Source organism: Chiloscyllium plagiosum, unplaced genomic scaffold (genome assembly GCF_037043375.1).
Source record: "Chiloscyllium plagiosum isolate Xiang-an unplaced genomic scaffold, Cpla_swu_hap1 HiC_scaffold_7, whole genome shotgun sequence".
Classification (NCBI taxonomy): Eukaryota; Metazoa; Chordata; class Chondrichthyes; order Orectolobiformes; family Hemiscylliidae; genus Chiloscyllium; species Chiloscyllium plagiosum.
In genome coordinates, this window is record NW_028270145.1 from 52,767,730 (window position 1) to 52,794,333 (window position 26,604).

The following is a 26,604-nucleotide window of genomic DNA, read 5'->3' on the forward strand; positions in this document are numbered from 1 at the left end:
GTAATTGTTGCTGGTACTGATGGTATGGTTTCTGCTTCTCTTGTGGCTGTTCCAACAGTTTCTCAGTAATTCATACTGTAACGGCATAAATTGAAAGCTGTCAGCTGGGAAAATCAGATAAAGATGAATATGGTCCGAGATATGTGAAATTATTTCTAAAAAGTTGGAAATTTCTGAGAAACAGAGAAATAGGGTCAAAGAGTCAGTTTTATGCGCATAGAGCTTTTCCATAGGCAGAGAAACAGCCATGCAGTTTCACAGTTTCAAGCACATCAGTTTCATTGGTCAAGGAATCTGCATGGTGCTTTTATCTTTATTTATCCTGGCAAGTTCTACGTGGCTCAGTTCACGTGCATTGGCCGTTAAAGCCATAATCTTGAGTGAAGTCACTATGAATTGCTTGTTAGATTTTCTGAGTGACTGACCTGAAATCTCCACAAGGGAATCCTGCTCACAGAAGTTGGTAGCTTTGTATTGGGTTTATGACCTGCCACCATTTTTCAGCCTTTGAATATCAGCGTGTCTGCAACTGAACCCTGACTTTGCAGTGAAAGCTTTGTCTGCAGATTGCCAGAAGTCAGTGTAAAAGTATGAGTAGGAGACAAAATAAAGACAGAGAAAGAAAGCTGAGATTAAGAGATAAGATGAAAAAGAAATTAAAATAATGTTTTAATCTTATGTTAACTTTTAGTCCCGGAGAAGGCATTTGGCAATCATAGTGATTTCACATAATTAGAAATTTACTTTTATTTAAAGCGACATGTCCAACCTCTTTATGTTTAGTGATTATCTAGTAGGTAACTATTGTATGTCATGCCCTTCATCTTTTTAGAGTCATAGAGATGTACAGCATGGAAACAGACCCTTCATTCCAACTCGTCTATGCCGACCAGATATCCCAACCCAATCTAGTCCCACCTGCCAGCACCCGGCCCATATCCCTCCAAACCCCTTCTATTCATATACCATCCAAATGCCTCTTAAAATGTTGCAATTGTACCAGCCTCCACCACTTCCTTTGGCAGCTCATTCCATACATGTACCACCCTCTGCGTGAAAATGTTGCCCCTTAGGGCTCTTTTATATCTTTCCTCTCTCACCCTAAACCTATGCTCTCTAGTTCTGGACTCCCCAACCCCAGGGAAAAGAGTTTGCCTATTTACCCTATCCATGCCCCTCATAGCTTTATAAACCTCTATAAGGTCACCCCTCAGCCTCCGACGCGCCAGGGAAACAGCCCAGCCTGTTCAGCCTCTCCCCATAGCTCAAATCCTCCAACCCTGACAACATCCTTGTAAATCTTTTCTGAACCCTTTCAAGTTTCACAACATCTTTCCGATAGGAAGGAGACCAGAATTCCAACAGTGGCCTACCAATGTCCTGTACAGCAGCAACATGACCTCCCAACTCCTGTACTTAATACTCTGACCAATAATGGAAAGCATACCAAACGCCTTCTTCACTATCCTATCTACCTGCGACTCCACTTTGCAGGAGCTATGAACCTGTCTCTTTGTTTAGCAACACTCCCTAGGACCTTACCATTAAGTGTATACTTCCTGCAAAGATTTGCTTTCCCAAAATGCAGCACCTCACATTTCTCTGAATTAAACTCCATCTGCCACTTCTCTGCCCATTGGCCCATCTGGTCAAGATCCTGTTGTAATTTGAGGTAACCCTCTTCGCTGTCCACTACACCTCCAATTTTGGTATCATCTGCAAATTTACTAACTGTACCTCTTAAGCTCGCATCCAAATCATTTATGTAACTGACAAAAAGTAGAAGACACAGCACTGATTCTTGTGGGACTCCACTAGTCACAGACCTCCAGTCTGAAAAACTACCCTCCACCACCACCACCCTCTGTCTTCTACCTATGAGCCAGTTCTGTATCCAAATGGCTATTTCTCTCTGTATTCTGTGAGATCTAACCTTGCTAATCAATCAATCTCCCATGGGGAACCTTGTCGAATGCCTTATTGAAACCCATATAGATCACATCTACCACTCTGCCCTCATCAATCCTCTTTGTTACTTCCTCAAAAAACTCAATCAAGTTTGTGAGACATGATTTTCCATGCACAAAGCCATGTTGACTATCCTTAATCAGTCCTTGCCTTTCCAAATACATGTACATTTTGTTCCTCAGGATTCCCCCCAACAACTTGCCCACTGGCCGACATCAGGCTCACTGATCTATAGTTCCCTGGCTTATCCTTACCACCCTTCTTAAATGTTAGCCAACCTCCAATCTTCCAGCACCTCACCTGTGACTATCGGTGATACAAATATCTCAGCAAGACACCCAGCAATCACTCTTCTAGCTTCCCACAGAGTTCTAGGATACACCTGATCAGGTCCTGGGGATTTATCCACCTTTATGTGTTTCAAGACATCCAGCACTTCCTCTTCTGTAATTTGGACATTTTGCAAGATATCACCATCTATTTCCCTACATTCTATATCTTCCATATCCTTTTCCACAGTAAATACTGATGCAAAATACTCATTTAGTATCTCCCCCATTTTCTGCGGCTCCACACAAAGGCCGCCTTGCTGATCTTTGAGGGGCCCTATTCTCTCCCTAGTTACCCTTTTGTCCTTAACGTATTTGTAACAACCCTTTGTATTCTCCTTAATTCTATTTGCCAAAGCTATCTCATGTCCCCTTTTTGCTCTCCTGATTTCCCTCTTAAGTATACTCCTACTGCCTTTATACTCTTCTGAGGATTCACTCGATCTGTCTGTACCTGACATATGCTTCCCTCTTTTTCTTAACCAAACCCTCAATTTCTTTAGTCATCCAGCATTCCCTATACCTACCAGCCTTCCTTTCACCCTAACAGGAATGTACTTTCTCTGGATTCTCGTTATCTCATTTCTGAAGGCTTTCCATTTTCTAGCCATACCATTACCTGCAAACATCTGCCCTCAATCAGTTTTTGAAAGTTCTTGCCTAATACCATCAAAATTGGCCTTTCTCCAATTTAGAACTTCAACTTTTAGATCTGGTCTATCCTTTTCCATCACTATTTTAAATCTAGGAGAATTATGGTTGTTCGCCCTAAAGTGCTCTCCCACTGACACCTCAGTCACCTGCCCTGCCTTATTTCCCATGAGTAGGTCAGGTTTTGCATCTTCTCTTGTAGGTACATCCACATACTGAATTAGTAAATTTTCTTGTCCACACTTAACAAATTCCTCTCCATCTAAAACTCCATCTAACACTATGGCAGTCCCAGTCGATGTTTGGAAAGTTAAAATCCCCTATCATAATCACCTTATTATTCTTACAGATAGCTGAGATCTCCTTACAAATGTGTTTCTCAATTTTCCACTGACTATTAGGAGGTCTATAATACAATCCCAATAAGGTGATCATCCCTTTCTTATTTCTCAGTTCCACCCAAATAACCTCCCTGGATGTATTTCCAGGAATATCCTCTCTCAGCACAGCTGTAATGCTCTTCCTTATCAAAAACGCCACTCCCCCTCCTCTCTTGCCTCCCTTTCTATCCTTCCTATAGCATTTGTATCCTGGAACATTAAGCTACCCTGCCCATCCCTGAGCCATGTTTCTGTAATTGCTATGATATCCCAGTCCCATGTTCCTAACCATGCCCTGAGTTCATCTGCCTTCTCTGTTAGGCCCCTTGCATTGAAATAAATGCAGTTTAATTTATTAGACCTACCTTGTCCCTGCCTGCCCGGACTGTTTGACTCGCTTCTGTTCTCAACTGTATCAGTCTCAAATTGATCTCTTTCCTCACTATCTCCCTGGGTCCCACCCCCCCACTTCACTAGTTTAAATCCTCCCAAGCAGCTCCAGCATATTTCCCTGCCAGTATATTAGTCCCCTTCCAATTTAGGTGCAATCCATCCTTCTTGTACAGGTCACTTCTACCCCAAAAAAGATTCCAATGATCCTAAAATGTGAATCCTTCTTCCCTACACCAGCTCCTCAGCCATGCATTCATCTGCTGTATCCTCCTATTCCTGCCCTCACTAGCTCGCAGCACCGGGAATAATCCAGATATTGCTACTCTTGAGGACCTCCTTTTTAAATTCCTGCCTAACTCTCTGTAATCACCCTTCAGACTCTCAACGTTTTCCCTTCCTATGTCGTTGGTTCCAATGTGGACAAGGACCTCTTGCTGGCCCCTCTCCCCTGTGAAAACATTCTGCACCTCTCTGAGACATCCTTGATCCTGGCACCAGGGAAGCAACACACCATTCTGATTTCTCGCTGCTGGCCACAGAAACATCTGTCTATACCTCAGACTTGAGAATCCCCTAACACAATTGATCTCTTGGAACCTGACATACCCCCCTTTGCAATAGAGCCAGTCTCATTACCAGAAACTTGGCTGTTCGTGCTATATTCCCGAGAATCCATCCCCCCCTCCCCTACATTTTTCAAAAAAGCATACTTGGTTGAAATGGGTATAGCCACAAAAGACTCCTGCACTAGCTGCCTACCTCTCTTACCTTTCCTGGAGTTAACTCATCTATGTGACTGTATCTGAGACTTTCCCCCATTCCTATAACTGCCATCCATCATATACTGTTGTTGTTGCAAATTCCTCATTGCTTCTAACTGTCTCTCCAACCAATCCATTCAATCTGATAAGATTCGCAACCAACAGCATTTATGGCAGATATAATCCGCTGTAATCCTTAAACTCTCTTTTTGAATAGAGCTTTTCGTTAACATGCTGGTATAGCAAAAGTTGTGATAGAGGAGGACAACAATCAAAAGCTTTCTGATTTCTGTGTCTAACTGCATTAGTATGGATTGAAGAAATTACAGCCTGTTTGACTCCTTAATAGCATTGAGTACTGATAATCTTGAGTTATTTTTACCACAAAATGCAGGCATGTTTCACCAGTAGTACGCAATCATTAACTCAGTTCATATCTTGTTGCCTTTTGTTAAACTTTTACATTTGAACAGGGAGGATTGATAATATTTTTGTGATACGGGTCGAAAGAAATGGAATGTGATGCTCTGAATTGAAATGCAGATTGTAGTAATACAATATCTGGTTAGACACTGCCTTCTCCTGCAATTGATGCTGCCAATTTGGCTGTGTTCTTCCAGTCTCCTGCTTGGATTCCACATCTGCAGTTTTTTTTTGTCTCTAACATTGCCTGTTTAGCAACATTTTTCAGGGATCAAAGCGCATTAGGTGACCCTGTTGTGCAATTCTGAGTGAGTACTACACTATTAGAGTTGCCGTCTTTTGGCTGAGGCATTAGTAGCACCCCATTGCCTCTCTATTTAACATCACTGGGCCAGTAATCCAGACACCCAGGCTAATGCCAAGTGGAGACATGTTGAAGTCTCACTATGGTATATTTAGAAGTTAAATTTAATTCATTTATCTTGAATATAAAGCTAATCATAGTAATGGTGACCATGAAAATATCATCAATTGTTGTGTATCTAGTTCACTAATATCCTTTTGGGAAGGAAATCTGCCATCCTTACTGGGTCTGGACTACATGAGACTCCAGACCCCAACAATGCATTTGTTCCTAATTGCTCACTAAAATGACCCAGGAAGCCATTCAGATTAAGGTGAATTAAGTATGAACAACAAATCCTCATCTTGTCAGTGATGTTCATATTCCATGCTGGATATAAAATAATCATGACACTATTTTAAAGTAGAGGAGAAGAGTTCACTCGGGTGTCCTGGCCAATGTTAATCCTTCAACCTACATTATTAAAAAGGGTTGTTTAGTGGGACTTTGGTGTGTCAAGCTTGCCTATATATTTCCCTACATAACTGCACTGCCATCTGGCTCGGAAGTGCGAGGAATACCCCTGAGGCCATGAAAGATGCTATATAAATGCAACTCCTCATGGTCCTGCTAATCCGTTTTCATATTGCTACACCCAATTCTACACTGGAGAAATACCAGAGGGTTTGGGAATGGCAAATGTAGCTCCAAGATTTTTTAAAAAAACAAGTATAGCATGAACCTGGTAATTACAGGCTCATTAGCTTAACCTCTATCAAGGGAAAAGTGCTTGAGGGAATTTTATGAGATGCAGTAAGTGAACATTCAAAGAGCAGAAGTATCATGAGAGGTTGTTAGAATGACTTTAGATATAATAGTCCTTCAGAAATGCAAGGAAAAGTGGACATACAGGAGACTGAGAAAGCTGTAAATACGTGCAAACAGAATATGAATAAAGCTTGCAAGAGCTATTAAAACTAATGCTTAAAGTTTACATAACTGTATTGAGTGGAAGAGAGTGATAATGAAAAATGTGGGCTCAAGAAGCCAGATGTAGGCTATGCTATAATAAAGAATAATGAAATGGCAGGCATATTAAAAGCAGTATTTTGTATCTAATTTAAAGTGAAAGGAAAGAACAAACAAATTTAAAAAGCCACAGTTAAGGACAGAAATTTCATGGATTCAAGTTTAAAAGTAGTAATGAAGAAAATGATGGGACTTAGGTCAGAAAAGTCTATAGGACTTGAATGTTTTGATTCTGGGATAGGTACTCAAAGTTAAAACAGCAAATATATTAGTCATAATTTACCATATTTACAATAGCATGTTGAAGAATGTTGAGGGTAGGTCATGTTCTAACTGGTTTCTAGCTCTTTGAGGCAATTCAAACCTCTTGGAAAGAAGGTACACTGGACAGTAGAAGATTAGTACTGAATCATTTTGGTGCAAGTCTACAAAAGTGAAATGGTGAGAGCTTGTCGTTTCGGACACTTGCTGCTGTAGGCATTAATGGCAGGATTAGTGGATAGATAACAATGTTTTTGCAATGAATCAGGAAAGGCTCATGGAAGACCCTCTTCCATGAAAGGGGGAATGTGGCAATGATGTTCAGTGCCAAGAGTATGGCTCTTGGGCTGTGGCAGCAGGGCAAAGAGTTTAAGTGATCTCATATGTATATTTAAGTTCAGTGCATGTATCACCAACACTCATTATGTTCACTGCCCCACATCCCCATCACTCATCCAGCACTCGCTAACATTCAGGATTCATTTCTAAAATTGAAATACTCTATCTTGCTGATACACATCCAATGATGCCATTCCCACGTATTTCTACATACTTCCAACTATTCAGTTAAGGCAGCTCATCACCCAAACACAGTGCCACACAGTCACTGTCAATATGTACGTACCCTTGCAGGTCATGGATTGTTTATGGCAGGAGGAAGCATCAGAGAACCATCAAAAGGTAGGCATATTTTCATCAAGTAAACCCCATGCCAAGATGGTAATGTGAATCACAGGGTGAACTGTGAAGGGTGATATCTGCCATCCCAAGAAGACCAAGGATTATGGTAATGAGTGCCTTATGTCCCCCTTTTCAATTCTCTCCTCACCCTCATCTTCATATCTGACATCAGTGAAATCTACTGATGGTGTGACCATAGGCTGCCTTCTTTCCAACTTAACCTTCTCGTTCTGCTTTGATTCTTTCAGACACCCTAGAAATGTTGCCTATTGAGCCACAGCATCTCTAAGAGAGCAAGAACACAAAAGTGATGAGAAAACAACAGCTTTTGGTCTAACAATTGTGGGCAATAGCTTGATGCCAGCAGAGTACATACCTTAAAGGCTAGAACAGAGTCTGAATTGGCACATAGTGTCACTGGGGACCAGCAGGCCCCTAGGTAAGTGGCAAAGAATAGCTTGTAAAACACAGACAAATGTAGAAGTTTCAGGCATTGACAAACCTTCAAGAAAGCCTGCTGTCATTTTCAAGGAGTATGGAGAAGTCTGGTTTCAGTGTGGCACAGAGCATCATGCAGAACTCGTATCGGGTTTTTATACTGCAGAAGAGGTGGTCAACTCTATAATACTACCAGCAACTTCAACTGTGACACAGCATCTGGTTTCTGCCTCAGTTATCATTACAGAACAGTTGAATTGCACGCAGTGCTGAAGTAAAAGCTCAGATGGAGGTCATAAAATCCATGATTAGTTCAATGCAGCAATCACCATATTATAGTGCTAACCTGTGGTACTGTTGTGCACAAGTACATAGAATAGAACAGCTCAGAAATAGGCCCTTCAGCTGACCATGTCTGTACCAACCATGATGTCATTCTAAACTAATACCATCTGCCTACACCATCTGTATCTTTCTATTCCCTGCCTCTTCATATGTCTGTTGCTATTGTATTTGCTTCTACCACCTCCTCTAGACAGCACGTTCTAGGCTCCTACCATCCTTTGTGATTAAAAACATTTTCCTTGCACATCTCCTTTAAACGTTCTTCTTCTCATCTTAAACTTATGGCCCCTTGTATTTCACATTTCAACCCCAGGGAAAAGACTCTGACTATCCACCCTATTTATGCCTCTCATAATTTTATATACTTCTGTCAGGTTGCCCCTCAGCCTCCAACACTTTAGCAACAGCAATCCAAGTTTGTTCAACCTCCCCTTTATAGCTAATACACTCCAATCTGGACAATATTCTGGTGAACCTCTTGTGCACCCTCTCCAAAGCCTTCATAGGCTTTCTATGGTGAATAGATTAAAACTGCACACAATACACAATGTGGCCCAACTCGAGTCTTGTATAGCTGCAACATGGCTTGCAAACTTTTATACTCAATGCCCTGACTAATGAAAGCAACATGTTGAAAGCTTTCTTTTTCACCTTATTCACTTGTATTACCACTTTCAATGAGCTAAGGACTTTGTGCTCCCAACACTGCCATTTAGTGCCCTTGTTATTGTCTATCCCCCAGACAGTCCAGAATGCTACTTCTATCCCATGCTGGTGCTCTGAACGCAGGACCTCAAGGTTCAGAGATACTCAAGGTGCACTCTGCAAGGCAGCCTGCAACTTCCCCCAATGAAAGTCAGCAGCATTCCACCAAACAAGTAGCAGTCGCTCGGTAGCACTGACTATAATCACCAATAAAGACAAAAGTATCCATAAGAGAGGCATGAAGGGGGATTGCAGAAGGGTTCACTTTTGTTGATATTGTGCACTATCGTTTTGGATAAAGATGATTTTCAAATGGTCTTTGCAGGTTGCCTTTCCTGTTCTTTGGTGGTCAAGTAAATATTGTGATAGGGAGTTTCAGACAGTGCAGAATGCTATATCTATGGGTGAGGAAAAGTAGTTTAATCAAAAACAAAGTCTGATAATTTGTCCATTTGGAAGGAACCCTTCTTCCTCCTTTTCTCCAGGCAACTTCTTAATTTCTGGAGACAATAGCTGCATGCTACACAGTAAAGTGATGTTATGGAGCTTACTGCAAATCACCATGAATTCTGTAGATTCCAGCATCTTCTGTAAGACCAATGCATCTCTCCCTGCCTCTACTCTCAAATACTGCATTCCCCAAAGTGGATACAGCTGTGTAACCATTATTTAAACAGCTTGAGAACAACATTTTGTGTAGTTGTGTTACTTTTATCTTGCATGCACTACCACCTGTGGTCGGGTGGAAAGGAGATTCATTAGTCTCTAGCCTCAGGTGGACAGCCTGTAGTTCCTCTATGATGCTTGAAGTTAGGGACTACAGATAACTAGCACAGGGGGAATGTATTGTGGCTGCTGCCAGAATAGTAGTCCTTCAGCAATATAATGTTTATGGGCATGGTGGCACATCAACTGCACGTAAATGGAATTAAACCCTTTGTGGATCCTGTATGTCTTGTCATTATCATTGGATATCTAGAGAGCCGTGTGCGTTCTTGGATAACTCCTCACACTGAGAAATCCACAAATCCTTCAATGCTACTTGCCCCTCCTGAAGACATTGTGCAGTCTGTATCTAGAATAGATGTCCTCTATTATCTCCCTGATGCACTGGTGAGTGGCACTCTAGGGTAGGCTCATAAATTCCTGATGAAGGGCTTTTGCCCGAAACGTCGATTTCGAAGCTCCTTGGATACTGCCTGAACTGCTGTGCTCTTCCAGCACCACTAATCCAGAATCTGGTTTCCAGCATCTGCAGTCATTGTTTTTACCTCATAACAACAAAGCCATGTGGATGCTGGAGATCTGAAATATAAACAGAAAGTGTTGGACAATTCAGCAAGACCATAATAGTTCCAAAGAAGAAACTGTCTCTCTCCACAAACTCTGCTAGTTCTCCAAAGTTTTTTCAGTATCTTCTGTTTTTATACTGGGATATTCAAGCAATGGAAAGACCTACACCCATAAAAATTTAATGCAGCAATGATTTTAAGGGCTGCTATTCCCTTAAGGGTGCGGCGAGCAGACACAGATTCTTTTCTGATGGCAGTTATGTGTAAAGGAAACTTAGGGTAAAAATTCATTAAGGCATGGTTTTGGGCACAGGGATTGCAGCATGTGAACATGCCAGGCCCGGCCTATTCAAGGCATCAACACACAAAGTTGATGCTGCCTCCTTACCTTAATGATTTCACCCCAGCATGGAATATGCTACTGCTCGGTAGAGGGTTTAGTATCATTCATGGCTAGAACAATGACACTAGCTTGTACCTCATGAAGCTGCAACAATCTGTGAAAAAATTCAATAGAAGGAAAAGCACAGAAAAGAGAAAGATACCAGGTTTTCTGAAGGAGGCCTTAGTTCCAAAGAATGGAAAGAGAAAGAGATGCAATGTTTCTTCAGGAGACCCTTAAGGTACATGCTGAGAAAGAATCTCGATTGGTGGCCAAGAGATTGATACCTGTAGTTTGGCCCTGAGGTCCTAGCTGTAGTGCCAAAAGAAGTTCATTGACCTCACATGATCAAGGTCAGCAAACGTATCTTCATATGACATCTTATTCTCTGCATCAGCAACCCTTTTCACTGTTCAAAGTACCACACTCCTCAACTCTCAACCATTGGCAATTTCTATCAGTGAGATTCAAATAACACTCAAATACTTCACCTAACTACACATTAAACACCAGCATAATGGAAGCTTGCACTGACGCTATGAAAAGCATGTGTGACACTATGCACACAGATTGGATCCATGCAGGCAAGGACTGCAGATATCAACTTCAATGAACACTGTTCAAAGGGGCAGGCTCTCAGACATCTGTGCAGGGGTACTGCTTTAGAGGAGTTACAGTAGCAACATGAGGCACAAACCTGTTGATCTTTCTCAGGATGATGGCACTTATACTATCAGTACTGCTGTTCCATCAGTGATTTTTCTGTTCCCTGGCAGCCAGTCAGACTAGCCTTCTGCTCTCTATGTTGTGATTATGTCATCTGGAGCCAGGCCTTCCAGGCCCAGGAGTGGACGAGGTTATTCTACAAGGTCAATGCAGGCTCTTCCAGTGAAAGTCAACAGCCTTCCATTTGCCAAGCTACAACCATGACATAAGCACCGTGTAGAGACACAAGGAGGGTAAAGCCTCGCAGATAGGCACTAAAGGAATACATGAAGATGAATAGTTTAGTTTATATGTACTACTAGAAGTGTTGTTGATAAAGTTATTACAGAATGGCTTTTTGGTGGCTGTTCCTGGATTTTTTTTCCAGTATAGAACACTCTGATAGTGTACCCCAAATACTTTGAAAGTTGGAGAATTGCGAAGCAATTGTAATGTTGGGATGACATCTTGCAATGAGCTATCTGAACATACAGTCATATAGCATTAGGAACAAAAGGGCCAAAATATGTCCTTTCTGACTACCCCTCTTCCGTGATGTACTCCTTTTCCTAAGTTTGCTTTTCAGTATCTGGTGGTATGACTGTTCCCACAGTATTTAACAAACCACAGCAAACTGGACACGTTGAGTTTTTTAATTCACTCCTGGAATGCAGGTGGTTGCTGGCAGGGCCAGCATTTGTTGCCCATCCCTAGTTGCCCTTGAGAAGGTTGTAGTGAGCTACCACCTTGAACTCTGACTAGAGGAGATGGCACCGTTCAGTGATTCCCTCCTTGCTGAAATGCAGGCACCTTCCACACTGCTTCTGGCACAGATAGAAGTAGGACAAATACTACTTGAAGATCTTTGATGAGTTTGGCCTCCAATTGAGAGCCTTTTTCCTGTTCCCTCAGGGCGCTGATTCCCTGCCTCTGCTGCATTTCCAGGACAGACTGCAACCAGTGCCCCCATCAGTGAAGCAGACTTTCTCCTGCCAAGCCAAGCAACTCTCTGACCACCTAGCTGGAATCCAGCACCATTCCCTTGAAAATGCAATGTGTTAGTTCCTCCAATAACAATACAGTACGTCTGCTGAATCTGCACCATCGAATTAAGTTAAAAGCACTGGAAGATGTATGGCTAATCTTTTAGATAGCACAAGCAGGGGTGTCCCTTTTACAGGCAAACAGTTGGTAGTAATTGAGAGGGTATCAGCTAGACTGTGTGCTCCAAAATGGCAGATTGTTCTACCATGACAGAGTTTTCTTTTTAGTTTTTCACAGGTTGTGTATGTTCCTGACTAAACCAGTATTTATTGCCCATTCGTAATTACCCTTAAGAAGATGGTGGTGAACTGATTTCTTGAATTGCTACAGTGCTTGGAGTGTAGGGACATACACAGTGCAGTGAAGAAGTGAGTTCCAGTATCCCTACCCAAGGAGAGTGAAAGAATTGTGATATTTCTCCAAAGGGATGGTGTGTGGCTTTGAAGGGAGCTTGCAGGCTGTGGTTGTGGTGTTCCCATGCATCTTTCTCCTCCTAGTGATAGAGGCTGCAGATTTGGAAGATACTGTCAATCAAGGCTTGGTAAGATACTGCAGTGCATCTTATAGATGGTACATACTGCTGCCACTATGCATCATAGTGCCAGTCAAAAAGGAGGCTTTGTTCTGGATGGTGTCAAGCTTGTTGAGTATTATTGGAGCTGCATTCATCCAGGTAACTAGGGAGTTTGTGCCTCCTTGTTGCTGCATATGTTTTGGAGACACAGGAAGTGAGTTACTTGTTATGGAATTCCTAGGCTCTGACTTGTTGTTGTAGCCACAGTTATTTATATAGCTAATATAGCTAGTTTCTGGTCAGTGGTAATCCCCAGACTGTTGACAGTGTGGGGTTCAACAATGAGAATGCTATTGAACATCAAGGGGCGATCGTCAAATTCCCTTTTGTTGGAGATAATCATTGTCTTGTATTTGTGTGTTGCACACGTTACTTTCCACTTACTAGTTCAAGCCTGTGTGTTGTTCAAGTCTTGTTGTGTATGGACATGACTGCTTGAGGAGTCGTGACTGGTAATGAACTTGTGCAGTCATCAGCAAACAGACACTGTTTAGCATTCAGTATCTGCTACTCTCCATACTTTCCATGCATGCACAGCCACTTGAGGCTGGCAGCAACTGGCTGACTCAATATTTCAGTTGAAAATTTCTATAGCATCATCACGTGCTATTATGTGAACCCATTTTGTAGCATTTATCTCTGTAATCTATGTGAGATAGAAGAGCTTGATATGGCAGCATGATAATAAAACATGTTCCATTCCCATTGCTATTATCTTTCACTTTAAACCATTAAATTCATCCCAAGGATGCATTTTCAGAAGTTACTTCAAACAACTAGTTGCAGGATGGTACCCTGTAACAATTCAAATAATGCTAGTTAAATTTGAAATTAATATGGATGTCAGTTTAAATTGAGTGTGAATCATCAACATTTAGTTAGGAGCTTTTCTGTATTAAATGAAACTGGTAATATTAACTTTGGTGTAATGTAAAAGTTACTTCAATAGATTTTTATTGTCTGTTAATGAAAATCTATTTTGGTTACATTTCCCTTAACATTTGACAACTTTATTTAAAGTAGTTGCAATAAACTTCAGAGGGCAGATGCAGCATAAAAATTCTATAGTGAGTCATAAATGTTTGCTGATAAACCGTATGGATCAGCAAAAGGTATATCACTCGTTACCCACGTAGCCCACAAAAAGTCATATTTGAAGTATCTTTTCAATGAATCAAAAGTACCTGTTTTAGGCATGATTGAATGCTACGCAAGAGAACATATGTCAACTGAACATTTCACTGCTGTCTTGAATGTTAGCATGATATATTTTGCAAGCGGTAGTACATCTATCATAGATGGACTTAAAACTTACACAAAATGTACATTCTCATTAAATGATGAGTGGCTAATTCATCTTTCCACAGCATAATTAATGGTTTCTCCACAGAACAATTTTTCATTGTTTGTTGCGATGTATTTTCAACAGTTTTTTTTGTTACTTTTTTCTATTTTTGCATGCCTATCACGATGTCATTTCCAAAAGATCTATGTAAGTATTAACCTAGTTTAATGTTTTCTTGCAGTTTGAGTGTTCCTTTACAAGGTTAGTTTGTAACAGCATTTCAGAACTGCGGCATTTGTGATCAATCATGCACCAGAACGCAGTGTTATATTTCTTGCACATGTTCAAAAAGCATAATGAAAAGAGAAGTGCATAATTCATTAATATCTGATTCTTGTACTGTATTGTTTTTAACCATTTAATAATCTGCTGGATGCAGAAATTTAATGATGGAATCTCGGTGGCTGTCAATCAGCTTCTTGAATTAATTTATTGATTTTATTTCCTGACTCTAACTCGCAAAAATATTGTCTGTATGCATAACTAAATTAAACGAAGGACACAAAAATGTTAGTGGTAGAATAGTTTTAAACAGCAACAGGGTAATCATGCTAAAGGAAGAAAGCCATGCTCAGTATCTAGGTTTGCTATTCGTCACATGTAACTGCCCCTTGTGAAGCTTAAGTGAAGGAGAAGTAGGGAGAAAGATCTGACTCCACATTTACAGAGTTAGAAGATGGTATCTATGGTATAACTGGTGTGGCAAAGCATCGCATAATTGTAAAAGCATAGGATAACATATAAACAAAGAATAAACAGGAAGGATTAGTGAAGAGGAGAGAGGTGAAATATATGTACAATGTCTATGGACACTGCACTTCCTTGTAACTTATTTCTTATTGGCTTATAAACTGTACATATTTCATATTATTTTGATTACATCATATTATTATAAATAAATTGAACAGCATTACTGCAAAATATGCTCACTGTATATATTGCCAGGTTAATTGTGAAGTGGAACACAAACGTAAAGCACTTGAGCAAGCTAATTCTGATTTAGCTGCTGCTGCAGAGAAGCTTGAGACCATTAGAAAAAAGCTTGCAGTAAGTACTGTGATTTGTAATTACCTTCCTGTGAAATATATTTTGTGTTTATTTAAAAAAAAGCTCTTATTGAACAGCTGTACTTTGCATTGTCAATTTTTACATGGATTATTGTGGTTTCAAAATGACAGAACAAATCTATATTTTAATGTTTGCAGTGAAGTAAACTCATTACAGTAAGAATGATTAAGTAAACTCTGTCTGTTCCTTAATCCTCATATTGTTTCATTTCACATGTCATTATATAAAGGCAAGGCCATAGGTTAAGTTAGCTACCAAGTCATATGCAGCAGTGACTCCAATGATATTGCTGCAGCTAGATCATAAACCACCACTGACTACTGTGAAATCCAAATCCTTGTAAATAGTCCCTTGTTAACTGTCATTAGATATTCATTGTTGAAAGCATGATTTGTTTTCAATTGCTTTGTTCTGAAAGTAGTATGAATTTTTTAAAAAATCTTCATTTTTAGTGTAACTAATTTATATGCATGCTTCATTAGGGGAACTTATAGTAACTAGTTATCAATAGTCTGTATTGGAAAAAAGTACTTATTTCATAGCTGAAAATAATGTCTATGAACAACTGTTTCAGTAAAACAAAAGGGAAAATCATATTATGATTATCAAATTTGTTTAGGTTTAACTAGATATCAAGGGTCAATATCTCTTTTGAGGGCTCTTTGTGAGATAATCTCAAGTTGTAAATTTTGATTTTCAAGGGCTACTGTTCAATTTTCGAGGGCCGCTTTCTCATTTCCACTAGTTCCTTTATTGGATGATACAGCCATGTCATAACATTACCTTTTGTATTTGTGTTGAATATCTTTTAGTATTTTCCTTGTTAGAAAGATAGGATGACACAAATGCCATACATCATATGCACATTATTCAAAATTTTAACTTGCAAAAGGTGGCTTTTGTTCATTAATGATAAATATATTTCCAAGATTCGGGGTAAAATTTTATGTTCCCCTGAGTGGCCTAAGCAATTACAGAAAGTGTGTGAAAATATGGCAAAAAATGAGATTATCAATATTGTGTAAAAAATGCGACTTACCTCTTCAGATTTCAAAATCTTGATGAGGAAAAGGATGAACTTATTCCCATACATATGCATCTCACTAATAGGCAACTCATTTCATTTTAATTTCCAATTCTCTCCTTCTAGAAACTAAATGGCACCAAATCCCTATATAACAGTCTGGGCAATTACTTGGTGGCAGCAGCTCGCCACTTACCTTCACCATAGTGTTCCTGCATGCTCCATGGAAACTGTTTATGTTATATATCAATTATCTGGATGAAGGAACAGAGGGCATTGTTGCTAAGTTTGCAGATTCACAAAGTTAGGTGGAGGGATAGATAGTGGTGAGGGAGCAGGAAGCCTACACATGGACTTGGTGAGGGGTTACACCTGAAACATCAACTTCTCCACCTCCTGATGCTGCCTGGCTTGCTGTGTTCTTCCAACCTCCTGCCTGTCTACTAAGAACTTGGTCAGGCAAGGAGAGTGGGCAAAGAAGTGACAGATGGAATATAATGTGGGAAAGTGTGAGATTATACACTTTGGTTAGAATAATAGAGGGATAGACTATTTTCCAAATGGGGAAATGCTTTGGAAATCTGAAGCACAAAGGCACTTGGGAGTCCTCATTCAGGATCCTCTTAAGCTTAACATGCAGGTTCAGTTGGCAATTAGGAAGACACATACAATGTTAGCATTTATTTCAAGAGGGTTAGAATACAGGAGCAGAAATGTATTACTGAGGCTGTATAAAGCTCTGGTGAGACTGTGTTTGGAATATTGTGGGTCCCTTATCTAAGGAGGAATGTGCTAGTGTTGGTGGGGTGCAGAGGAGGTTTACAAGATGGATTCAGGGATGAAGGTCTTGTCATATTGGGGGTGATTGAGGACTCTAGGTCTATTCTTGATTGGGATGAGAGTGAACCTCATTAAAACTTAAGGAAATTGTAATGCCTGAATAGAGTAAACATGGAGAAGATGTTTCCACTAATGGGAGATTAGGACCTAAGGGCACAGCCTCAGAGTGAAGGGATGACCATAAAGAATTGAAATTAGGAATTTCTTCAGTTAGAGGGCAGTGAATCTATGGAGCTCATTGTCGCAGAAGACTGTAGAGCCAAGTCATTGAATGTATTTAAGACAGAGATCAGTTCTTGATTGTTAAGGAGAGAAAACAAGAAAAAGGTGTTGAGAAACATATCAGCCCTGATCCAAGATGTTTAGGCTCATTGGGCCAAATGGCCTAATTCACTCTTGGATCTTATAGTCTTATGGCTCCGCTCCATCCTTTATGCAAGTTGGCAATGATAAATCTCCAGCCTCACCACATCATCTTGCCTGCTCTCCAACCAAACCACTTCAGGACTTCCCTTTGGAACTCAGGGACACCTATAATTTGCATGCTTCTGCCACGTGATTTGGCACACCCATATATCTCCTGTATCTACACAGGTTACATTTTAAAGCTTTTGGCTTCATTTATTCGCACTCACTCATTTTGCTCTGACATGGAGGCTTGCCACCTCTATTACTTGCATTACCTTTTAGCACATAAAAAGAGACAGTAGCTTGTCATGGTTCAGGGCATTGAACAGTCAAGGGGTTAGAAATGTTGCTTTATGACACCATGATATGTCAATGTCACAGCTGCAGCATGTACCAACAGCTTATGTGGCAAACAGACTGCTTACGATTCAACCAAACATCCACATGTGAAAGGCAAATGGGAGCAGTTCCTAGTGGGGTCAAGGAGGACTATAGTCAATCAGGGGTTTCTGCCACACATAGTCAAGCAGCTTGTCTCATTCCAGGCCAGGAGCTTGACCATGGCCAATCCTACAAGTCAAGTATCCAGGATTACAGGTATGTTACTCACGTTGATGTGGAGACATAAGTTTGTGGAGTGCACAACATTTTCCCACACTGAGACAAAGGGAGGGACTGAACATGGTGACAGTGGATGCAGTAGCAATTAGTGGTAGTGCAGGAGCATGAGTGGTGATGTCTTTCAAGATAACAATGCAGGACGACCATGTGAAAGGTAGTTCATGGTTTGTAGCATCTTAAGTATATAGCTGGGGTTTAACTATGGTACCAGCATTGTGAACATCACAAATTCCCAGCTGAGCTGAATACTTCCCCTTTGAAAACATTACAGTGCTACAGCCAAATTACAATTGTAATTCCCCTATTCCCCACCATCTCTGACATTTGGGTCCTGCTTCTACACCTGTCTCAAAACTTGGGCACGGCATCCCCACCCACCACATCACATCACATCACATCACATCACATCACATCACACTAACCGAGTCTCTGGCCTTGCTCCATCTCTGACTGGACGCAGTTCTGGACCCAATGAATATCAAATACTTACTGAATTGAATTACTGTCATTCCAGCCTCCTGAAACTCTGCTAAGTGAGGGTCGGGTACTGGGTCAAGTAAATCATTATCTCAACCAATCAGCTGTTCACTCCCTCCACTCTTCCCATTCCTCCAATCACAGGCTCTGTCACTTGAGCAGTGACAGCAGGCATGAAGAAACCAATGATTGTTTGAGCTGGTGCAGTGAGCATGGGAGAAGTGGAAACTGGATCAGAGGAGAAGTTCCTCACCAATTCCATCTCTCCCTTATATGGGGGAGGGATGGCAGGTGTGACCTTTCACTGTTCAGCCACATGGTTGAATTTTCAGGGGAAATTTCAGATCATTTGGTTGTCAATTCACTCACTGCACCTTCTACAGCCACCCCCTCCCCCCCCCCCCCCCCCCCCCCCCCCCCAGCCCCACAAACCTGCATTGTTAGGTGTCACTAAATCTATTTTCATTGAACCACAGAAGAGGTTACAGGAAAGCAAGTCAATTTAGTCAACTACGTCTGAACCAGCTCACCGCAAGAGCAAATTAATTAGTCCCACTGTTGCTTCTGCTCTTTTCCAGTCTCTGCAAAATATCAAATTATGGGGAGGCAGTGGGGTAGTGGTACTGCCCTCTACAGCCACCAGCCAATTCATCATAAGTGCTGCAGTCTTGGCACCACCAGGGTCAAAGAGTGTGGTGCTGGAAAAGCACAGCCGGTCAGGCAACATCTGAGGAGCAGGAGAGTTGATGTTTCGAGCTTATGCACCACATTCTTCTACTCTGATCTCCAGCATCTGCAATTTCTCCTTGGCACCACCATAGCTCTGTCGTGGTCAATTTTTAACAAGTCCAACTGACTCTTATTTATTTACATAGGGTGAGTGGCTGTAGATTTTGGCACCCATTCACCCCTGTAACATGGGGTGCACTCGGGTGGGTGGGGGAGGTGGTGGGCTAGCTGCCTAACTTATATTATATGCCACTTTAACCAAAAACACAGCTGGTGAGGGCATGTCCTTTCCAGCCCCTGGTTTCAATAATGGTGCTGATGCAATTATTGTAAAAACCTATCTGGTTCACTAACATGCTTTAGGGAAAGAAATCAGCCATCCTTACTTGGTCTGACCTACATGTGACTTCTGGCCCTAACAATGTGCTTGATTCATAACTGACCCCTCTAAATTGGTCTAAAAGCCACCTGGACAAAAGAAATTAGGGAGAGGTACAAATGCTGGCCTTGCCTGTGACATCTATATCCCTGATCGAACTTTAAAAAGGAAAAATTTAAGTATACAAGTCTGTTTTTGATGAATGATTGCACAGTAAAAATAGACAAGTTTTTTAGTAAATTACCAACGTATAAAGAGTAAGCTTCCTGTAAAGGGTTGGCTGCATTTCTGGATCCCAACCCTGAAAATCATTAGAATGAGAAAAGAGACCATTTGGCCCATTGGGTCTGCACCATCTCTCTGAAGAGTATCTTCCTCAATCCCAGCCTCCTATTTATCCCTGTAACAATGCATTTACCATGGCTGTTCCAATTTAACATTGCCAATCCACTTAATCTGCACATCTTTAGACTGTGGGAGAAAACATGAGCACCTGGCATACCATGCTGACACAGGGTGAACATACAAACTCCACACAGTTGCCCAAGGCTGTATTTTTACCTGGTCCCTGGCACTGTGAGGCATGAAGCAATTCTTTACAAACAAGCCATTTAGTGACCAGGGAGCACACTTGGAATCCAAGAAGTAACGAGAAACTAGAATAGAAGAGCGAAAATATTAAATGTAGAACACATTGTAACTCGAAATAGAAAAGTTATCAATTTAGAAGTTTAATTTTGTGATGTATTTTTAATACCAGATAATAAAGCTACTTCTAATTTTGCAATGTTTTAATATTTTATGTCGTCTCTCACCTTCAATAAATGAGCTGTAGCTTTAAAATAGCATTTTTAAAATTCTGTTTGTATAAGTCTGTAATTGCTCTAACCCGAGGTTAACTACAGTGAAAGATTTTCCACTTTGACAGAATCTCTCAGCAGGTTTGGCAGAGTGGATGTTACACCGACACCAGTAACATGACAGCAATCCTGACCGAATTTCCAGATTCAAGATAGTTGCCATGTTTGAGACAGATTTCTGACTGGATTCGTGTCTCTCCTGGAGACATTGTCTGGGGGCAAGGGGAAAGAAAACATTATGGTTGTAGTTGGCCACAATCCGAACACTGGCATGATCCTGACCAAATTTAAGAGCTTGCCTCTCCGTCTGGCTTCTACATTTATCACTCCCTTCCTGTGAAATTACATTGACAGTTTGTGTAATTCCAGGTGAAAATCTTCCTCAATATATGCAATGCTAGAAGGACATTGTATCTTGTAATGGGTGACTCAAAGTTTGCAATGCTGTCACATTCAGAATAGGGATATGAGTTTGCTCATCTTACTTTGGTTGAGGGAAAGAGAGGGAGCTATTTGACTGTTATCCTTCCACCATGAAGTGCAATCGAGACTCGCATTGATGGTGTTTTGAATATCGTGAATTGGAAAGGTACATCATCCATATTTAAGGAGGGCATGCTGATTTGGGGAGATGAGTGGCACTGGTAAACCACAATAGGTCAGGCAGGATCAGAAACGTAGACTGTCCTGCTCCTCGACCTGTATACTTTTCCAGCACCACACTTTTCAACTCTGACTTCAGCATCTGCAGTCCTTACTTTCTCCCTGATTTGGGGAAATGGCTAAAATATATTTGAAAGTAAAAGTGCAATAAATTACCTCTGAAAAGAACATTCTGTTAAGTAGTTATACCTTTACCGTTCAAGTAGCTACAAGTCTCACTTTTTAGAAAGAAATATGCCAATAAATTCAGATTGGCTTATCTGAGCCCTCTTAGTTATCTTGGTTATGATAATAACTAAGATTTCTTGTTGCTGACCCGTGCTCTTTATAATCTGGTTGTTATTTTTTGATTATTTAGATGCTGAAAAATGAACTGTATTTGGCTTGACTTTTTTAAAAACAACAAAGCCCATAGAATAAAAGTGCAATTAACATAGTGAATTTTATGATTGTAATGACTTTCATGATGTGATATTCAAAGGACTGCATGGATTCACAGCACCATGCATATCAGAAAATGAACATCTAAAAATGAAAGGCACCATACCATCGTACAACAGATCATGGATCGTTACCTAAGTTGTATCGAACAAGATTCCTGTTAAATAGTTCTCCAACATTAAATTTTTTTAGTTTTTATGTGAGTACAGTTACTACACCTTTGAATGTTGATAATCTGTAGCAACAGTCAAGCCCATGAAAAGAGTAAAATTTTCACTTAGAACAGAATTCATTAAAATGGAGGAATCTAGTTAAATGCTGGGTATGAAGAGTATTTTAAATTGCACCTGATGATTAAGAACAAATGTACTGGGCATTTAATGTGTAGAAGGACTGCAAGATAATTAACTGGCATGCATAAAGATTCATGCTTTAGACAAAATTTTAATTTCGCACATAAATGTGCCTGATGTAGGCAGCATTTAATCACATAGCTGACAGGAGTAACTACTTTCATTTAACCTTGACTGAAGATCATGAATTCTAACAGGTTTAATTGGATACATCATTTAACAGAATGAACAGAGCAAATTTTCTTCAATTCATAGGTTCTGATTGACATGCACCAGCAATAAGGCCTAGTACAATTAAAGCTGATCTGCATTTGTGGCCCTGGCAGACATTGCCATAGTGATGTGACACTGTTTGATCATCATGGCACCAAAACTTGATTGAACTTTCACTTGTTTTGAAAAGGGCAGCACTTCAAGTACAAAGAAATTCAGAGAGAAAATGTAGCTAGTTTGAAATTATCTGCAAACATCACAATATGCATCTGCATTTAGTCTCAGACTACTCATATTAATGTGTAAAGAAAAAGTGCATGTTCTTTTCCACATTTGGAATAATTTATAATACTCAAAAATAGGAGACATAGCAGCATTTTCTTTGTTCATGTTAAATAAAAAAATAATATATTATTTATATTAATATCATAATTTATATTATCTTCATTTTAAAATACAGGGCAACATTTAATGTGTGTTTGAAGCATCAGAAATCTGATCTCAACATTCTGTTTGATTTAAATAAAATCCTATGAGCTTTGTGTATAATATTTAATAGGTAACTTCGAAGTTGGCATGGCAATGTACTTATCAAGTCTGTTTGAAAATTTTCGTTTAAATATTATGCATGATTTATTCAGTGCAGATAATTTACCCAAGAGAATAACTGTTTTTCTACCCACAAATGTTCCCACACGTGCTGAATATTTCCAATATTTTCCGTTTTCATTTTAGATTTCTAGCATCAGCAGTTTTTTTATTTATTATTTAATTATATCTGTATAACGGGTGTCCTATTAATTACGGATATGAGGAGGAACTACTTCTCAGAAGATATTAGTGTTTGGAATTCGGTTTCCTAGAGAGCAATGAAGTCTGCTTCATTGAATAAATTCAAGGCGGAGTTAGTTAGATTTTGATTGACAGAGGAGTCAAGGTTATGGTGATAGTTGAGAATGAGGAATTAAGGCGGTCTTATTAAATTACAGAGCAGATATGAGGGGCTGAATGGCCAACTTCTGCCCCTTTTCCTTTTATCTTGTGTATCTTCAACCCCACTCAAAAATAAAAATGTAATTAAATGAGCAGTACACATGACCATTACATTTGTTCTTTTATATTGCTTATTCTCAGGTACTGATTTGATAGTTTTTATTTAATTTTAAAACTGTTTCAGAAATTTAAGGGCAATTCATTGGGCCTTTTATGTAATGTAATTCCTCATTTCAAATATTCTTCTTCACAATCTTGCCTTCAAAGAAGTAGATAAGTTTCTTTAATAATTTCTTTTCTCTTATGGACATGATTTACATATTGTTTTCATTGGGAAATTATACAATTTTTCCTTTTAGAGTGACATGGTGGAAGTGTTCATATTGATCTTCAGACATATTGGCTGCCTTGAACAGCCATTGGCTCATGTAACTAAGTTATTATAACATGCCATGTATAATCACCACTGGATCTCTAAATGTATTAATTATTCAAGTAATGTTTACATGAATAATAAATGTTACTTTGCACACCCCATGTACAGAAGTACACTAGCACCTGTTGACAATTGTGACACATCTTGGGAAAATAACTCGGACTTTTATACCAGGGATATTTAAAACATTAAAGTTCTACATTTAAAACCATAATAAACATACTGCCACAGGACAATATGTTAAATTTTATAAGATGAATGCTTACAAGCAATTGCAAGCATCCCATTGTTTGAATCTTGACCTGCTCTATTCAACAAGCAGCAAAGGCACCAGTGTTGATGGGATCCTTCTTTACAAGTGCAGATTATATCCTGATGATGTAACTAATGGTTCATTTAAGTAGAATTCTGGGCGGTGACTTTGCCACCAGGTGAAGAGACCCAGAAGTTTATTTTAGTATTTCATTATATGGTATTAAGAGATGTTGTAATGGAGTACTGAGATAGAGATTTTGTTTTGATTCAAACTATTTTTCATGATTGAAAGGAACTAGATACATGCTTGACTGGATTAACAGAAGCCTTTGAAAAGGCCACATCTGAAAAAGTCCGTTGTCAGAATGAAGTGAAAAGAACCAATAAGACAATTGAACTGGCTAACAGATTAGTGAAAGGGTTAGAGGTGAGACATACAAAACCTCGTGTGCAACATTGTACTATTTTATAAACAAAAACAAAATTGCTGGAAAAACTCAGTGGGTCTCTCGACCCGAAATGTTAACTTTGATTTCTCTCCACAGATGCTGTCAGACTTGCTGAGTTTATTCAGCAATTTTTGTCTTTGTTTCTGATTTACAGCATCTGCAGATAATTTGGTTTAAAACTATTTTATGATGCCCTGCTCATCCCAACATGTTAGCATTTTATTAAAAACAAAATATTGTTACAGATCATTCTGCTATAACGCAAGTTTTGTTAGTGCGAATATGTTGTAATGCAATTGACAAGTTGGGGACACTGTTTTTAAAGCACAAACTTTTAAAATGTGTGTGGGCTGTAATGTGATTACATTGCCAAACTTTAAGCACTGTTTCTAAAGCGTGATTTTTCCATAATGCAGGGTTGCACAAAAACGCAACCATTGCGTTATTGAAGAACTACCTGTATTGTTCATAAGATGTATGCTGCTTAACTTCATTTTTATCAAAAGGAATTGAATATACCTTGCCTTTCAACATTGTTTTTCATATTCATTAATATTAATTTCTTGGTTTCTTACATTAGTCAGAGAATGTACGCTGGGCTCAGTCTGTCACACAATATTGTGATCAGGAGAAAACTCTTTGTGGAGATGTTCTTTTGATGGCAGCTTTTATTTCTTATGCTGGCTCTTTTTCAAAGAAGTATCGATTTGAGCTTGTTCAAAATATGTGGATGCCTTACCTAAGAAGTCAAAAGGTATATACTTTAGTTGCTTGTAGTAAAATGTATTTTCATGCAACAGTTCTTGGAACTCTTTTTTTCATAAATGTTTAAAAACATAGGCTTAATCGTATTGATGACCCTTATTGTGTCAATGTCACCTACTAAAATGTTCTAATTTTACAAAAACCAAAGACAGTTCAAAATACTTTTCATCAGGTCTACTGAGGACTTATCACTGGGAACTGAGGCACATTTAGTTAACTGTAAACTTGTTTTCATTCTGAATAAAAAGGTGAGTTTACTGTACAGCAGGGCAATAAGGCAATCAATTCTAACATTTTATATGACACCACAATGTTAAGTAATTATTTTTGTTCAGTCTGCCATTTAAATTGGTTCTTTTTAGGATATTGTTTTGTTTTTCCCGACCCGAACAAGAATAGTGAGATTATTGATTACTTTTATATATGAATATACATCTTGAACAGAGCAAACCTGAAAAAGCTGCTTCTGCTAATTTGGTACTTACACAGCCTTCAAACATCTTAAAACTTGTGATTGTTCTCTGTCTGTGACTAGCTTTACAACAACTCCAGTTCTCCTCAAGACTCAGACTTCAGAAAGGAAAAGACAAACAAATGCAGGACTAAAAACTTTGGTTACATCGCACCATTTCAAAGCAGCTCTGTAAATTATGTTGATTCTCCTGTGCTGGGCAAAGCTGTTAGATGCAACCTGCACATGCCAGCAAGTTCCTCATTGACATCACTGGAGAGCCATGCAGATAGTGGTCTGTGGTGTTGAAACCAGTGTAGTCCATGTGGCAATGCTTTGAAGCAGAACTATTTAGTCAGTTGTTTGCAATGCAGTCCAATATGTCGAAAATCTTAATTCCACTGAAATCAGCTCAAAGATAGACAAAATAAAATGGGTACAGTCTGATTTTCTTACAGACTAACACCACAACCGAATGAAAAGTTTATATGTGTGACCAACATAATTGATCAAGATAGTGATTTATCTTATCCATCAAGCTAAATAAGAAGCCCTAACTATGGGTTATGGCATCTCTGTTCACTGCCTCTCTGTTACAACTTTGAATCCAGTTCATTTTTCTGACATTTCAAAATTAACTTCACCTGTCATACAGGTTTCTTGAAGTTAGTCCCTTCAATGAATAATGTAAATATAATGGCATTGATGTTGCAAGTTCAAGTTTGTTGCCTTTGTTCCTTGCCCCACAAATTTAAGTCCAGGCCTGTCCTGGCAGCTCAGCCGTTGGACTGAGCTTCTTTTTAAAAGTACTTTTATTCTGTTGTCATAGCACTGAAAGATATAGGAGCAGAATTAGGCCATTCAGCCCATCAAGTCTGCTCTACCACGTCAGCGTTTGGGAATTCTGGAGTAAGCAATACATTTCCTGACTTCTCCTAGTCTATCCACCATTTACAAGGTACAGGTTAGGTATATGACGGAATAATCTTCTGGTGCCTGCTAAGTGTGGCACAACTAACACTCAAGGAGCTCAACACCACCCAGGTGAAAGCAGCTTACTTGATTAGCACTCTATCCACTACTTTAAACATTTACTCCCATTACCACTGGATTTGAGTATAAATATTAAC

The 26,604-nt window shown here is 39.6% G+C and overlaps 1 protein-coding gene across 1 annotated transcript in view; it reads left to right on the plus strand.

Annotated features, from left to right (window-relative positions):
- The window catches only part of dnah9l (dynein, axonemal, heavy polypeptide 9 like), a 432,311-nt gene that overhangs the window by 313,656 nt on the left and 92,051 nt on the right, over positions 1-26,604 (plus strand). Inside the window, exons 62-64 of the mRNA XM_043693603.2 lie at positions 14,995-15,096; positions 24,102-24,236; positions 24,839-25,012. Of these exons, the coding sequence (XP_043549538.2) occupies positions 14,995-15,096; positions 24,102-24,236; positions 24,839-25,012 (411 nt within the window). The remainder of the gene's footprint in view (positions 1-14,994; positions 15,097-24,101; positions 24,237-24,838; positions 25,013-26,604) is intronic.